The 17,299-nt window shown below is 41.5% G+C and overlaps 2 protein-coding genes across 2 annotated transcripts; one reads left to right on the plus strand and one right to left on the minus strand.

Moving 5' to 3' along the window:
- The first annotated feature begins 693 nt into the window (after positions 1 to 693).
- On the plus strand, positions 694 to 16,883 carry top3b (DNA topoisomerase III beta). The gene is made up of 18 exons (XM_085787337.1): positions 694 to 778; positions 4,885 to 5,016; positions 5,409 to 5,515; positions 5,631 to 5,705; positions 6,099 to 6,295; positions 7,034 to 7,190; positions 7,273 to 7,386; positions 7,801 to 7,891; positions 9,554 to 9,708; positions 9,861 to 9,966; positions 10,343 to 10,489; positions 11,069 to 11,242; positions 11,617 to 11,745; positions 11,961 to 12,110; positions 12,520 to 12,620; positions 14,641 to 14,842; positions 15,092 to 15,279; positions 16,430 to 16,883. Exons 1-18 carry the CDS (start codon positions 709 to 711, stop codon positions 16,709 to 16,711), a joined length of 2,577 nt encoding a protein of 858 aa, XP_085643463.1. The 5' UTR covers positions 694 to 708; the 3' UTR covers positions 16,712 to 16,883.
- Positions 1,674 to 3,643, minus strand: LOC146981800 (uncharacterized). The gene is made up of 3 exons (XM_085787951.1): positions 3,580 to 3,643; positions 2,428 to 2,650; positions 1,674 to 1,957 (listed from the first exon to the last, which is right to left on the minus strand). Exons 1-3 carry the CDS (start codon positions 3,641 to 3,643, stop codon positions 1,729 to 1,731), a joined length of 516 nt encoding a protein of 171 aa, XP_085644077.1. The 3' UTR covers positions 1,674 to 1,728.
- Positions 16,884 to 17,299: the final 416 nt, after the last annotated feature.

The following is a 17,299-nucleotide window of genomic DNA, read 5'->3' on the forward strand; positions in this document are numbered from 1 at the left end:
ATATTTTGTATGGCCATTATTTTAAAAGTCTTACCATGCCATGCTGCATCTTCATCTATCCACCTATTGACTGGTGTCAAAACAAAATGGCTTGTTTGCTTGTTGTGAGCTAGTGCTTTGCTAATGTAAAAACATTTATTTGCATTAATAATAATAAAAAAAGAAAGAAAAGGGAATAGGCCTATATTGAGACTTTTTTTTTCTTTCACGTTTGCTGTGAACGTCATGCTGCTGACTTTGAAGCGAAAATAGTGGCTAAGCAAACTCCCAGAATAGCAAGTAGGCTACAACAGTTCCATTAAACAAAGCCAAAACATATACGTACACAGTCAAGATCACATTATTCAGTCACATTATTTAACTGACAACTAGTAGTTTGTAGTATGGTAGCCTATTCAGTTGTTCCTGTATTACTGTAACCACACTCCAGTCCAGTAGGTGGCGGTAGTGTTCCTTTCATATGACTCGCTAAACCGCCAATCAAGACAAAGGAAGACCAAGCAGGAAGGAAGGAAAGAAAGAAGCCGACTGTCATGATACCGGTGTAGGCTGTAAGTTAGACAGTTAGCAACACAGGTGTATCAGAAGAACTATAGGATTAGCAAGTAGTTCTTAGCAAAAGTGAGAATATCTCCATAGTGCAGCGGTTCTCAGTAGGAGCGTAACAACAACAGCACTGGCGCTGAGACGGACTGACAGCGTTTCAACATGAGGACTGTGTTGATGGTGGCAGAGAAACCATCACTGGCTCAGTCCATTTCCAAAATCCTGTCTAGAGGCGAGTATGAACCATAGACTGTATGTTATGAAGGTGTGACTGTGGAATGAGACATTTCTTTAACACGTGACGACAACCGTGGGCTCAGATCCCGCTGTGTGGGCTGTCCTGCCTTTACTATAGCCTACAGTATATACTACAGCATTGTTAAAAGTTCATCTCTAATGTGTTTCATCGAACAACATCTAAATACTTTGTTGTACAATCGCGCCAATGTCATCTTATTAACAGTGACTATGAATCCATGTTGGGGACAACTGTGGGATGGTTTGTGAGGCATATTCATCATCAGTGGGATTAGTCTTCATGTTAAGAACTGACCTGGGACCTGGAGTTGATTCCCAAGTGAAACAGAACAAAAAGTGGCTTCATGCAGAACTTTGTAAAAACCATCACTGCATCATTTATTATTTAAAGTTTATGGTAGTTTAGCTTTTTCCTAATGTGATAGTGACAGTGAGACAGAGAGAGAGGATGAAATGCACCTGGGCTGCTCGGACTGAGCATAAAAGCTCTGTGCTTGTATGTGGTTGCTGACTTTATTGGTTGGTTCATGTTTGAGAGTGATGTGACAGTCACAGCAGTGACAAAGACTGTGGTCATCGCTTCCATAGACATTTCTACTTTCAAAAAGCAATACCAACAAACCAAGTAATACCGCAAGTATCTGTATGTTGGGATCTATCAGCCCACCCCTAGGTCGAAGGCCACATAGAAAGTATTCAGAAAGAAAACTGTGGCAGTCACACTGTGAAAATACTAATATAGACACAAGGATACCATTTAATGTAAAATAACTTTTATTCCATGTGATGTGCATTGAATTGTGACATCTTGAGTGTAAACTGGAAAACAATAAGAGTGAAATGGACTATTTGTTAGAAACTACCAGATTTACAAACAGGTTGTTTATCAGTGTCCTACGTGGACGTTGGAGGAGTCAGTCCTGTTCAGCTGTGTCTGGAGATGGCACATATACAAGCTATGGTGATGAGTTCAAATTCCAGAGAGTAGCTGGCTGTGGGGAAGCAGCTGGGGTTTTTCTTGAGGACGGGCATCTTCAGGGACACAGGGATGGTCTCTAGACCGAAGGCATTGTCCAGCCCCCTGCAGGAGTGGCTGGTGTGGCAGCTGGCCTCATGGATGACCTGAGGGACCCGGTTCAGGTCGATGTTCTCCCTGGTGAGAGATAAGAGACAGGTTTTTCACTTGACTCATAGTTCATTTTATGAGAACACAGAATATGTAGAAGTTTGGCTGTGGTGGTCTGGAGAAGAGGAGAGAGAGATGCTGCTGGGCTGAAAGTAACTGTTACTGTTACAACAGCTAGGATCTGGGTCAGCCAAATACTAGATTCTGACCTGGTCTTGTTCAAGTAATCCAGTAATCTATTGATCCACTACCCTTAACTCATCTGTATGGTGAAGGATGAAGTTTGTGTTATGATGATAGACTGATAATAAAGATGTGTATGAGACTACACTTTGGATGTTGGATGCTGAATTTTAAGCCTTTATAAAAAATTTAAATCTGTGAGTAGAATGAATATACAGATGCCAAGAAATAGGAAATTCTCCACTGACATTTTAAGATGAGAGTCTATGGGGATGGAGCGGTTTCTGGGGGCCAACCTCCACATGGATACTCACACGTAGGTCCAGGTTGCAATGCTGCGCTCGTTGATGTGGCTGGGCAGGTTGACCAGCTGGCTGTAGTAGTCGTGCAAGCTATATGGACAGAAGGATTCGTCCACGCACTGACTGCCCAGTGGGATGGCCGGACACTGGTGGAAGGCCAGCAGGCACAGCAGAAAGACACGAAGCAGCTGAACACAAAGGAACCAGGATGGTGTTAGTGTGGACTGAGTTCTCTCTGTTGCTCACCTGGATATGGATTTGTCCAACTGTTACTGTAGTCCTCTGAGTTTAATAAACACTGCTTAATATGGTGCAACGCTCCCCTAGACAGTGTTGTGCATGGATTGACCACATAGTGCTGGCAATACAAACAACAAGGATAGCGATATTTGTGTAATAAAATGGATTCACATTAGAATCACGGTTCTGTCTCTACAGACGGGAAATCGATTCATAACTAAAAACTGATTCAATTTTTTTTTTTACTTTTTGCAGTTAAAAAAAGTTGCAGTCTGCAGATAAAATCATCACTCAAGTGTATATTACGTAAAGAGTTGCTTCAGAACAAATGATATAGCCTAGCTGAAGTTGTCATGGTAAGGTGTATTGACTGATTTCTACTACTACTATCTAATGGAGAATCCCAGTGTGGCTTCATTTGCTCAGCTCAAGTCAGAATAAACTACCTGCTGCTGAATCCTGCACTGATGCAACCTGCTACATGTATCCTCTAATATTTCATCCTAACAGGATGTGTGCTTGTTGGGCACACGCCATAGCTGAGATCCTGCACACAAATAGCACTCCACCTTTGTCTCAAGGAAATTAAAAAATCGAATGGTGGTTCAGCTGGTCAGATGCAAACATGAACTGATGAAGCCTCTTGGATGAGAGGTGAAACCTCTTCCTAGATAAATAACCAAGTCCAGTAGCGTTTGATTTTTAAATTTCCTTGAGATAACTATGACCTGGACAAATGAGAATATTCACAGGTGCTCCACCTTTGGGACCTTTGAGCCCATGAATGGAGAATCACAGAATATTTCTGCATCTTGTGCCAGGTCTGACTAAACAAATCTGAACATCAGCCTCCTCAACAACGGACCTGTTGCATCCTTATGACATCATTATAAATCCTTACTTTTAGAGCAGATGGAGTGTAACCCGTGTCGCTGTCAGCTTCAGCATCATAGTAAAGACTGTAGTTTCTTACCTGCAGATGTTCCATGGTTTAAGTTTCTGACTGGAAGTTGGTCTTGGTGCTGTGTTTTTTTTTTGGTTCTAGTTTTTCGTCTCTGGTCCTTGTGTTCTTTGGCTTCAAGTCGATCTACCTGTATCTGCTCATGCCTCCATTTATATAGTTGCTTCTTCTCAGTATTGTCGTTGCTTTACGTGTGCATGTCTGGATTGGTAGGGTTATTGGTGATTCGGTTGTACACGTCAATTAAAAGCAGTTTGTGTCTATGTTCTCCTCATTTGCATTCGTCCTTGACAGAATCATTTTATGCAGAGAGGACGTCACTGTGTAGCATTGAGCCAGAGTCGGCTGTCAGAGGTCATGTGTTACCACTCCACCTTCTGTTAAACTCCATGTCTGACTCATTGCTATTTTATGTAAATGTTTGAGTGCGTTTCGAAAGTTCATCAACGAGGTCCCACTGGTCTTCACTCTTAGAAAACACAGTAGGACCTACTTTAATCCTGCAAGTGTGTGAGTAGTACAACTATTGTGGTTCAAGAAAGCACAGATCCAGCAACACTGTCACTGTCACTGAACAAAACAACACATTTGGAATGCAATCCTCGGTGTGACCATAAAAGAGAGTTACTGGTAATCTAAAAAAATTAAGATATATTTGAAGTTGGAGTATTAAACAATTGTTGCCTAGGTGAAGGCCTACTTTTTCTGCACAGATGGGAAATCTTTATCAGTATCACAAAAAGGCTTAAAAGATAATGGCATTAGTGTCAATAAAATCTTATCAGTTGCCATCCCTCCAAAAAGCTCCACAAAGCTGCAGCTGCAGCATGCAGACATGTCACTGTGTTCAATGAAATGTATTCATGAACCAGCTGTATGCCAGCATCATTTCATATTTGAAAATTGGTTATATAATATCTTAAAGAAAAACAAAACGGTGAAATGCATTTTGAGAACATGGCAGCCTACTTCAGCTAAACCAACAGAGTAAACCGCTGTAATCTGATGTTTTTTAGATGAACAGAGTAGCAGTTTGTGGACTTTATTTACTGTCTGTCTTCTGATTGTCTTCTCTAACACATTTTCCACAACTGCCATCATTTCCCTTTTCACCGGCAACATAAAGTGATTGGAGTTCCACTTGTGCTGATTGTTCTCCAGCTCATCTATTCAGCCTAACAGAGAAAAATGTTGTGAGATTGATATTGTGATTTAAACAAAAATAGCTGCATTTACTAATGACATGTAACCTCTTGTTGGCTTTTTAGGAACCTGCAGCAGTCGCAAGGGGCTTAATGGAGCATGCTCAGTGCATGAATACACTGGCAGCTTCCAGGGCCAAAGTGTACGCTTTAGGATGACTTCTGTTTGTGGACATGTGATGAGTCTGGATTTCATTGGTAGGTAGCATTCTCTTTGAGATTAAAACGTCTCTTTGTTACATTTTTCTTCACCAAATTTTCATTAAAAAACACTGTTAACACCACCATAGAGACAATAAGGACATGTTTGTGTTTTATTGAACTGTATTATAATACATCGCATGGAGCTTACCATTTATTGCTTAGTGTAGTACAAATTATCATAAGGTTAACTCTAAAATCCATGATTTGGGCATCAGTGATGTACAGGAGGTATGCATATACTCTGTGACATCACTTTTTGTTTGTCAACATGTACATTTTGATATGGTTTCAACCTCTACAATTCCCAAACTCGTGATTTGGATTTCATGGATTTTTCATACTAAAATTTTTAAATCTTCTTTTCTTGTAAAATCTTATTTTTCAAGGAAAATACAACAACTGGGACAAGGTGGACCCTGCAGAACTCTTTAGCAAAGCTCCCACGGAAAAGAAAGAAGCCACCCCCAAACTCAACATGGTCAAATTCCTCCAGGCAAGGTTTAGGGTTGACCCAGCATTTGGTTTTGATGGATGGATGGATGTCTTTATTGTGGGATCAAGATGTATCATCTAATATCTTTGCTGATTACTCATTTTTTTGTGTCTAGGTTGAGGCACGAGGCTGTGACTATGTGGTTTTATGGTTGGACTGTGATAAAGAAGGCGAGAACATCTGTTTTGAGGTAATTCAACCCCCATGTACATATGGAATTAATATTTGATCTATGTGTGGATAGCGTTTTTGCATTTACCCCAATCGCAATCTTTAAATCGGTTGAGCACATGACATGGCAGTAAACATGCTGCATTTGGGGCGGTGCGTGGCGCAGTGGTTAAAGGCTACAGTCCTCAACGCAGGCGTAAAAGCCAAAAATATACTTAAAAAAAACATGCTGCATTTCATCTCGCCTCAAGACGTCTAAATGTCAACTTTCATTTTAAATCATTGTGTCATCGAACACCAAACAAAATGTCACGATCAGGATTTGATTGAGTCGTAGAATGTTAACCAGACCCCCCTCAAACTTGATCAGGAAATGCTTCTTTCCTTCAGTCATGTTTCTCTTGCCTCCAAGGTATTGGATATCATCGAGCCAGTGATGAACATGGGGAGTGTGATTGGGCAGAGTGTTTTCCGAGCCAAATTCAGTTCCATTACTGACACTGATATCTGGAACGCCATGAACTGCCTGGGAGAGCCCAACCGCAACGAAGCACTGTCAGTGGATGCGCGACAGGAGCTGGATCTGCGCATTGGCTGTGCTTTCACCCGGTACAGTATTTCTGCAGCCATACACTGGCTTTGGCATGGTCTGTTAAAATAATTACTGATCTCTACATTTCAAGTATAAATTAGTTGATTTTGTTAATACAATTAGATGGGGTTGGATTGTGTTGGAGGCACAGTACCACAAAATAGTGTAATGTGTGTGAATGTTAGAGGAAACTTGATTTGCAATCATGTTTCATCCATATTTATATGTTGATGTGCTATACAAAGAAATACAGAAAACATCAAGTATCTAAAAAAATGCCACTTAATCTGAACTTTTCCACAGGGATGTTATAAGTGGATGTAAATGAAGCTGAGACTTTAGCGGCATAGCAGCAGCTTGGACGTTAATGTCCTAAGGACCCATGTGTCAGTATAAAAAACATGTCAATGAGAACAGCTTCATTGCTGTTTAGCTGTATTAAAGTCCTGTATGAATAAGATAACAGATAAAGAGCTGAACCTAGCTGGCAGTAGACTCAAACCAGCTGATGTTGGTAGTGTTACTGTCGGTTCCACAACAGTTTCCAACAAAATCCTCATTTTAAACCGTTGATTATGTGGCCTGCTCAGGTTTTGACCCAGTCTCGTTTGTTGATAAGATTCTCTATGGAGTTATATGTGGTAGATTTTCTGTTGCCTAATGAGTTAAGGGTTGAGAGTGAGGGTCTTTGTTCTAAGGTAATAATGCTCATCTAAAAATGAAAGCCTGACCTTTGGTGGTCAAATATTTTACAGGTTCCAGACAAAGTATTTTCAGGGCAAATACGGCAATCTGGACTCCTCCTTGATCTCTTTTGGACCATGCCAGACCCCCACGCTTGGCTTCTGTGTGGAACGCCATGACAAGATCCAGTCCTTCAAACCAGAGACTTACTGGATCCTCCAGGCAAAGGTAAATCTCAGATGCTGCCTGAAACCATTTCAGTCATTTCCTCCTTCTTGCTGTGTTGACAGACATACTGTGTTTTTGTCAGGTGTTCAAAGGCAAGGACTGCTCACTGACACTGGACTGGAAGAGGGTGAGGGTCTTTGACCGAGAGGTGGGTCAGATGTTTGTCAATCTGACCAAGACATCCAGGGAGGCCAAGGTAAGAACATAAAACCTAAATATGCCAAGCACACTAACCATCGTCAGTATTATTAACATGAATGTCAACTATAGTACATTGTAGAATGCCATCAATGTAACGACTGATTAATAAAGTATTTGCATTAGATATAAATATAACAATATACAGCCTGACTGACATTGACACTGACATTCCTGAGGCCGATAATTATTTTAGTATTTTAGATTATCAGAAGTGCTAGAACTAGTTGTAACAAAACCAAGTGGCCACCTAATGATGATAAATAGACTCTAGGGAGTCACTGATATATCAGTATGTCAGTGTGTCCGCATCCTAATTCATTACCACAGAATATATATGATTACAACATTTGTAATGCCCCACCAGATTGATTCAAACTTGACATGACATGTGTAATACCTCACTCTACAGGTGGAGTCAATGAGTAAGAAAGAGAAGACCAAACAGAGGCCCCAGGCCTTGAACACAGTGGAGATGTTACGAGTGGCTAGCTCTGCTTTAGGTAAATTTACACCAACATAAGCATCACTTCTCTCTCCTCATTTGTGATATTTGGGGTGTGCACATGTATTGTCTACTGGTCAGCAGTAGAAAGCAAACAACTGGGTAGTGCTCTCTAGCGCCTCTCCTTCTAAGTGTGATTACCACTTACAGTAGCAGTGATAAGTCAAGCAACATGTCAACATCCCACACAACTTCCCACAAGTAATGAGGTCTGAATAAAACAATAATTAGAAGAAATGCTATGAATTTATATGTTATGTCCTCTATGTAATTTAGTGAATAACGTTGATATGTATAAGGGGCTGTTCAAATGTAGCATCTTTTGTGCGCACAAATCCATAACTTTCAATGCAGCCACGCTACAACTGCCAGTAAACCCTGAACTCTGTCAGCGCTTTTAGCATTTCTGGTTCCCTCGTCTGAAAGTCAATACGTTTTCTGAATGGGATTTTGGTAAAATCCCTCAGATCAGGTCTGTGGTTAACAAAAGCTTAAAGGGACAACGAGGAGTTTTGGAAAAGCGAAGCGTTTTCACACTACATTTATGAGCCTCTGCGCGCACCGTAAAATTATTTGACCGGCGCAAGACGGACTCATGTTTTCATTCATCAATAATTAAAGTCAGAGGTTCAAAGAGGTTCACATACCGTCGTAGTTCCGACCATAAACGGCGATTTGGCTGCGTTATTCTCATGACTCGCCACGAAGGAAACGCTGGTCGGCTCGACCAGCATTTCCGCCACCACTAATAATAACAAAATAACGATAGAGACAGAACGATATATTTATAGAAAATGGGCCCATTAACAAGTGTGGGTAATGTAGATTCATCCACATTAACGTGAGACTTTTTTATAACCGAATAGAAACTCCTCGTTGTCCCTTTAAGCGAGTTTCAGGTTTTGTTCTAGGACATAAAACACATCAGTAAATACCCTACTGGTGAATGTTGAAGCTTTTACGTGTGGTAAAAAAGGCAGTTGGTAACAAGTTGCTCAATACGACTACAAACCCTGTCGGAGACATTAAACCCCCAACAGGCCAGAGTGTTCTTATGGAGGTTATTTGATGTCATTTATGGCTCTTCAACAAGTAAAAACAGTACCATTTCCCCATTAGACAATATATTTAAAAATAAAGCAGCTGAAATCAGTGGAAAGCTTAGTAGTGGTGATGTCAGTCATGTGACCGTGTAGTAGTCCGTTACAGCCTAACGTTAGCTTTTTACTTCTGGCCATCGCATCAAGCTTCAGATACGGTATAAAAGGAGTTCATATGTGAAGATTATCTCACTGAACAAACCTATTAAGTATCATAAACTTGTGTTAGTCACAGAGCTGATGTTCTGACAGAATCCAAAATGCAATGCAAAAATCCCATTCACTTTCTTTTCCTGGAACCAGCACCGTAAACTTCTGGGTTTTGCCGTCATCCCTGGCTCTCTACTCCATAGCTTGGCCCTATTGTTGTCAGTTAGATCAGTATTTCAAATTAACATGATCCCTTAGTCTCTGGTGACATATTGGGTGAATTTATGATTACTTGCCATACATTTCTTACATATAGCTCCTTTAACCATTGCAATGATCAAGACATAATATGTCCTAGTTTTGTGAGTGTGTAGAAAGAAGAGAAAGAATTAACATGTTTTGTTTTTTAGGCATGGGCCCTCAGCATACCATGCAGATTGCAGAGCGCCTGTATACACAGGGCTACATCAGCTACCCACGCACGGAGACAACCCACTACCCAGCCAACTTTGATCTGAAAGGGACACTAAAGCAGCAGGCCAACAGTTCCATATGGGGAGAAGAGGTGAGGGCCACTCTGGGGTCAAGGACACATGAATAAATGCCTTGTGTATGCATACATTTACAAATACAATAGACCTCTGCTCCTAGGCAGGCAGAGTGTGGATACACTTTTAAAATCTCTTACTAAAAAAATGTAATTTGCTTCTTCATCAGGTGAAATCTCTGCTTTCCACTGGAATAAACCAACCTAGGAAAGGAAGCGACGCTGGAGACCATCCACCTATCACTCCCACACGCGCTGCCTCAGAAGCAGAACTGGGTGGGTCAAGTAACTCATTAGATAATGGATAGTAGGTAATGAATATCTACTCTGACAGCAAACAGGTAACGAATAGGCAACTCTGTGATCACTGATGGACTAGAACATACTAGTGTCTGTGGTTTAGAATAAGATGAAAGTCACTGTTGAGCTGTCAGACAAACACATGACACTGAGCGTTGCTATGATTAAAATCACAGATTTCTCTGGTTTGAGAATTTAGGGAAACGTTTGAGCTGTAACAATGATTGTGGACAATCTTGAATTCATACCACCAACCCCTCACGCTCTCTGTGACATACCCAGACTGCAAGATTCATGCACAGACCATGTAATGTACAACCATTAATCCAAATCTTCTTCTACTGTTCAACAGGCAGCGATGGCTGGCGACTGTACGAATATATTACACGCCATTTCATTGCCACTATCAGTCAGGACTGCAAGTACCTACAGACCACCATAGAGTTCAGCATCGGACCAGAGGGTTTCTCATGTAGTGGCAAAACACCTATATCACCAGGTACAGTCACATTCAAACAAATTCAGTAAAATTACATTTTCATTTTCATTTTCACATACTTGGAAACCTGCTCAGGCCCTGCTCATAAAATTACATTTTCATTTAGATTTTTTGCATGTAAGTGGAATTGTAGTGTAATCTAGTCTACATTTATGTAGACCAGGTTAAGACTTGAAAAATGAATTCTGCTCCTTTTTAAATTTGAATAAACATTTGAATATTGCTCACTGTGCAGCAGGGTATGAAAATAAAATACTAATGGTTTTTCCATTTTGATTTTTAACTTGGTTCTAGAATCCCTATACGTGTGTGTGTGTGTGTGTGTGTGTGTGTGTGTGATAATAAAACTATACATTTGTTAATTGCACTTTCATCCTTGCTAATCTAACAAATGTGAATGCAAATTAAACATATATGGGAAATTATGATGCTATTGTGAAATTACATCATAATGTGAGAATAATCCCCCATAGACTTTTGTATTGTTTAACGCCCTATTATGACTTTTGAAGTGAATAACATTGAACAGGAAAGTGCAGGTCAATCAGTGTTTTCTTCTTTATGTACTTTCTTCACCAGGGTTCACAGCGCTGATGCCCTGGCAGAGCATCACTCTGGAAGAGGTCATGCCAGAATGTGAGCATGGAGACTCTTTCACAGTAGATGAGATCAAGTTGGTGGAAAAGCAGACCTGTCCTCCAGACTACCTCACAGAGGCCGAACTCATCACTCTTATGGAGAAACATGGCATTGGTATACCCCAGAGCTGCTTTTTGGATATAATTCCTGGTTATTTTGTGTAACTGAAAATGTTTGAAGACAGGAATCAGGTTGTTCATAGTGAGTCTCGAAGACCGTTTGAAACTTTGTTACATTAAACCCAGGGTTACCATGGTTACAAAGGTGGCCCGGGAATGTAAAAAAAAAAAAAAAACAGCAAAGAAGAAACAAGTCTATGCAGATACACATGCAACCCTTTATTGAATCAGGCCCTTACTGTAGTCATGTGTATTATTGGTTATGTGGATTATTGAGTCAGAGTTCATTACTTGCTACAGTTAAGATCTGCATTTGGAGAGAATTGGCACTTATGATTTGTGGCCCCCCCCCCCCCCCCCCCCCACCAGGAACCGATGCCAGCATCCCTGTCCACATCAACAACATCTGTCAGAGGAACTATGTTACCATAGAGAGTGGCCGCAAGTTGAAGCCCACCAACCTGGGCATTGTCCTCGTACACGGGTATCACAAGATAGGTAATCTACCCTTTATTGCTTTACATTCTTTGAAATGTATTATTTGTACTGTAGGTGTCTGGAACATTGTTAAATCAATGTCAACTGAACATGGGACCAGTGGTATTCACTGATGTACAATATGAGTCACAATATTAGAGTGACTTCAAACAGGTATGTGTTTTTTTTAGCATAGTAATGCATTCCCAGTAACAGGCTTTATTTGTATTGTGCAGATTCAGAGTTGGTTCTGCCCACCATTCGCAGCGCTGTAGAGAAGCAACTGAACCTTATTTCCCTGGGCAAAGCTAACTTCCAACAGGTCCTGCAGCATGCTCTGGATATCTTCAAGAGGAAGTTTCACTTCTTTGTGGATTCCATTGCTGGTGAGTTCACACGTCCAGCACAGTGTCACAAGCTTAAATCCAACTCATGATGACCTTGTTAGCAATGTATTTAGGACCTGAGCACTGAGTATGCCCGGGCCACCATGGTTCCACCATCATCCACTTTTGCCTAGAGGCTTTTAGACATGTTGTATACAGCTTTTAGACACATGCTAATGGAAGTGAGCAAAAACTGTAAAAATGCAGGATGATAACGTCAATTACAAGGATGCATGAGAATTCAGTAGCAAGGTGGAAGGAAATGCAAAAGGAAATAAAGGAAAGGGTTAAACGTTTAAAGGGGTTTCTAGCACAGTCATAACACTAAATAAACTGAGGGACATATCATTTAAACATGATACTGCTTGGTTCATTCCTATGTAACTCTCACCTCCACTTTCTCTTATAGGCATGGATGAGTTGATGGAGGTCTCCTTTTCCCCCATCGCTGCCACAGGAAAGCCGCTGTCCCGCTGTGGCAAGTGCCACCGCTTCATGAAGTACATTCAGGTCAGCAGCATGGTCAAAAGACAAGCCCAGATTTTGTAGATCATTTTGTGACTGCTGCTTTGATTGCTTTGAGAGTAGTCATCAGCTACAAAGACAAAAGACAAAAATAATAGTCATAAAATAACAGTTTAAACGAGACTTATAGTGACAGCTGTAGGGATAGGTGTTTTATTTTATATGTCCCTGAATTAGCTGAGATGGCAAACACAATTATGGAGGTGGAAAAAAATGCACAATATTGGATGGTGTCTATAGCAACCAATTGAATAAGGTAAGGCATAAGAAACAGAGAGTGCCAAACCACACCCCCATACCATATCCTCAGAGACTGCTGAAACAGCGTTATAGAAAGCCTTCATTGTCTTTTGGACACCAAACAGACCGTGTCTTCTGAGGAAGTGAAGTCTTTGGCCAAATTTACAACATAGATAATCAATGTGATCAGTTTTCTATGACCACCAGGTCATGAACTCTCACTGCCTTTGGGTCAAAGATAATTTCTTCTGTTCTTGGGGGGTGGCCTGGAAATGGGCTATTTCTCTGTGGTATACCAATGGGCAGCAGGATACTTTGCTCATATGTAGTTTTTAAGGTTTAACTTTTAAATCATCAAGGCCCAGCTCATGTTCCATTCTGAACCACATGATGTCTGACTGCAGCTCTGGCCTTCAAAGTTCAGCAGACAAACTGTATTACCATTTCCACCTGATGAAAGAACCACTTTTCAGCTCATGAATGAAACATTAGGTTGCAGATCTTTTGGTCACCGCCAACGTATTAGGTCATGTATGTCGTAGTGGGTCGTGTATCGCTGCTAAGTGGCGTGTTCTGGTGCTCCATGTGCAGGAGGGGGATGTGCACACAGTCAGTTTGCCTCATTACAGTTTCAAGGAACCTTGTCAGTGTCAGTGGTCAGTAGACAGTGTCCAGCACGTGTATTGGAAGTCACATGCTGGTGCTTTTGGCTGTAGAAAGTCTGCACACTCTGTCTCTTTAAGACTTCCATCTTAATTCAACCTGGGGGTATAGTTTCCTGATATTTTAGGTCTAAAAGAATCAATCTGAAGATTTTCTCTTTTAATGTCTCCTGTTTTGCAGTAGTCGTGTCTGTCCCTGCATCAACACAGCAGCATAGAATGGGAGCGGACAGATCTTACGCTGTTTAGGCTTCAAACATACACAGAGGGGTTTGTTCACTTCAAGAAAGACGACATGTTTGTAAACGGAGCTGGAATAAAGTCTCGCAAACTCGCAAAGTCTTGTGTGAGAGCCAAGTTGACGGCTAACTATGTTTACAGGTCGTCTGAAGCTCCCGTATGTTTTATCAACAAAGGAATATGCAGAACTGCTTCAGAACAGGAGCAATTAACAAGACAATCTTCAGATTCCTTCTTTTAGACCTAAAATATTATGAAAATACAGCTCCAGGTTGAATTTGTCTAGCAGTTGATTGGTAAAAAAAACACTATTTCATATGTGTGCACTCATAACTCAGACTTCAAAGATGTGATTATTGAGGCTCACTGACTTGTTGCATATACTAACTAGATATCTAACTTTATATCTGGCCCAGTTGCTGAACAGCAACAACCAATCAGAGTGCAGGACACGGGATAATGAGGGGAGAAAGAGCCTGTGTTGCCGCTCAGTCATGTGCTATGAACTCTTTACGACTTCAAAGCAATCTAAAGTCAGCAAGTTGTGTAGTGTGAACTGTACAGCACTCTGAACTGATCCACCATGGCATCATATTACTACAAATCAATAGTTTAATTTCTCTTTATGCAGTTACAGAGCTACAATAGTGTCTGCAATAAATAATAATGATAATATGTAGTTATGTATGTTCTGAATTACATTTGAATTAATGAATGCATTATCGAGTGTTGATTGATGCCTGACTGTAACAATTTGTGCACAAGATCAAATAAACTACAACTACTTATTATATGTATTATCAGTAATAAATACTAAAAGAAGTGAATAATTAGTTATGTCTGACTCTAACATGTATCTGCAGGCCAAGCCCAGCAGACTGCACTGCTCCCACTGTGACGAGACCTACAGTCTTCCACAGAATGGAGCCATCAAGCTGTACAAGGAGCTGCGCTGTCCACTGGATGACTTTGAGCTTGTCCTGTGGACCTCTGGGGCCCGGGGCAAGAGCTACCCCCTGTGCCCTTACTGCTACAGCAACCCCCCCTTCAGGGACATGAAAAAAGGTAGGACCAACACATGAACTCAGTAAATCTTGTGGTTGTTGGACAGTGGCACAGCTGGAGCCTCGCACCCCAAAAGCATAATGTGGTGTTGCTGGGTGGAGCCTATGCCGAATGTCACATGAATTGAATGTCAGAATGAGTCACCTGCTTGATTAGCTGGTTCCCAGAACACTAGTAAATCAATGAAAAGCACAATTCACATTTGCAGCTATTTTCTTTTGACAGTCTTTAAATCTCTCTCCTCCTCAGGTATGGGCTGCAACGAGTGCACCCATCTGTCCTGTCAGCACTCTCTCAACGCTCTGGGCATCGGACAGTGTGTGGAGTGTGAGAGTGGGGTCTTAGTGCTGGATCCCACCTCTGGGCCAAAATGGAGGATGGCCTGTAATAAATGCAACGTGGTGGTACACTTCTTTGAACATGCACACAGAGTGCAGGTAAGAAAACAGCCTTCCTTTCCCCCAGCAGCTCATTAGGAACAACAGTAGTTGATAATGAATGATAAAACAATCATAATGTTGTGCAGCCTGATCCTGAACCTCTCAGTCCTGCAGCACAGTGAGATGGGATGTTCCTGCTGCTGTAGCTGCCTCTCTGACCTGCCACCATGTTGTGGAAAGGGTGGTTGTTATTGTCTAAGACGTCCTGCGTCTTACATAACATGTGTCTCTCAACAACAGTCTTCAGTGAGTCCAGACTCCTGTCAATCACAGCAGCAGCCGTTTTTTAACCAGACAAACTAAACCCAAGCAAGGCAAGGCAAATTTATTAGTACAGCCCATTTTTATAAACAGTTTGTCTCAAAGGGCTTTACACAGCATCATAACGACATCCTCTGTCCTTAGACCCTCACATCCACAGAAAAAAAAATTGGATCACCCAGGACGGGCAGACGTACAATAGATGTTGTATACAGACAAGAAAACAGTTTACAACATGGAATATGGAATGACATGGAAAACATAGACTGCAGGACGGTGGCCACTGCTGACTGACAGATGTGCATGTACATGTGCACCATTTCACTGCACATGGTGCACATGCACTGCATTCTGCCCCTCCTGCTAGATGTTGTTGGTGTACAGGGATCAGTCCAGTTTACTGAACAACCCCCCCCCCACAAGTCCTCCGACACTATCGACCATCTCCTAAAAAGCAGTTCTTGTCAAATTCCGGTACTCTTCCTGCCTGTTCCTGATACAGCCCACATTATCTCTGTCATCCAAGCAATGACAACAGGGGCTGTCCCTGAGTCCCTGTTAATCTGTCTCTAATGATCCGATCACATGTTGTCAGCTACAGGTGTGAACACTTCCAGGACCTTTCAGGACTTCTCTGAGATCTGAACATTGGGAGGTGGTCTGGACTCTCTGTGGCCACATTCCTTTCTTCCTTGTCAAATTAGTCTGCACAAGTTGTTACTGACTCTTATCAGCACTGATGTAAACACCCAGAAATAAACCCGACGGTGAATTAGCAGGTTTACCAACATTAAAAAGTGCTTATGCCCTCTAATTTGGGTTGAAAAGGGTTATTACAGTTGGCAAGATGCTATATCCTGTTTCTGAGGTTCCTCTCTTCCCGTAGGTTGCTCAGGAGACCTGCGACACCTGTGAGGCCTCTCTGGTCGCAGTTGACTTCAACAAGACGCGCACTCCGCTTCCCGCCGGCGAGACCCAACACACCGGCTGTGTTTTCTGTGATACGGTGTTCCAGGATCTGGTGGAGCTGAAACACGCCACCATGAGGCACTTCTTGCATCGGTGTGGAGGTCGAGGACGAGGAGGACGAGGACGAGGCAGAGGACGCCGCGGCAATCCTAAGAAACCAAAAGACAAAATGGCGGCCCTGGCAGCATACTTTGTATAACATCTGTGGATAGTAAATCTTGTTACTTGTTTGAAAGAATATGAAGGTGTGTTCACACATTTGATTGCAAAACATGTATTTAAAAAATGTTTCCTGTCTGCATGTTAATTCAGACAAAAAAGATTAAACATGTCCACCCACATGACAGGAGTACAGACCACAATTAATGAATATATTTATTGATTGATTGATTGATTGATTGATTGATTAATTGAATAGATAGGATCTATATTCCTATGTGGAATGTAGCAGGAAAAGCAATGGATCATTCACCTCACTGGAAACAAGAGGCTTCTGGGTGATTTTATGTGGAGCAGAAGGCTGGAACAGATGAGGCTGATCCATGGTAAGTCTTAGGGATGTTCTCCCCAGGGTCAAGTCCTTCTTCTATTGTGTGAGTCTCTGAGCAGTGGTCCACAACTTCCTTGGGCCCAACAAATGTCCTCCTCCACAGCCTGTTGATTTAACAGTTTCATTTTTCATGTTCAGTCCACTTTATGCTTTCCAACTTCAGCTTTCAAGTGGATTATTTCTGCTGATGCTCTTCCATACTGTATTAGGTTTTTTATTAAAAGTATATTACTTTCC

Source organism: Trachurus japonicus, chromosome 9, assembly GCF_045865225.1.
Source record: "Trachurus japonicus isolate A0001 chromosome 9, Traja_1.0".
NCBI classification, from domain to species: domain Eukaryota; kingdom Metazoa; phylum Chordata; class Actinopteri; order Carangiformes; family Carangidae; genus Trachurus; species Trachurus japonicus.

Bases quoted from the DNA above. Each gene is read 5' to 3' on its own strand.
- top3b (XM_085787337.1), top strand. From the start codon at position 709: ATGAGGACTGTGTTGATGGTGGCAGAGAAACCATCACTGGCTCAGTCC. The intron at 779-4,884 runs GCGAGTATGAAC...TTGGCTTTTTAG, and splicing joins TTCCAAAATCCTGTCTAGAG to GAACCTGCAGCAGTCGCAAG. The intron at 11,243-11,616 runs GTATACCCCAGA...CCCCCCCACCAG, and splicing joins TATGGAGAAACATGGCATTG to GAACCGATGCCAGCATCCCT.
- LOC146981800 (XM_085787951.1), bottom strand. From the start codon at position 3,643: ATGGAACATCTGCAGGTAAGAAACTACAGTCTTTACTATGATGCTGAA. The intron at 2,651-3,579 runs GTTACACTCCAT...GGTGAGCAACAG, and splicing joins TGAAGCTGACAGCGACACGG to AGAGAACTCAGTCCACACTA. The intron at 1,958-2,427 runs GTGAGTATCCAT...ATCTCTCACCAG, and splicing joins ATTGCAACCTGGACCTACGT to GGAGAACATCGACCTGAACC.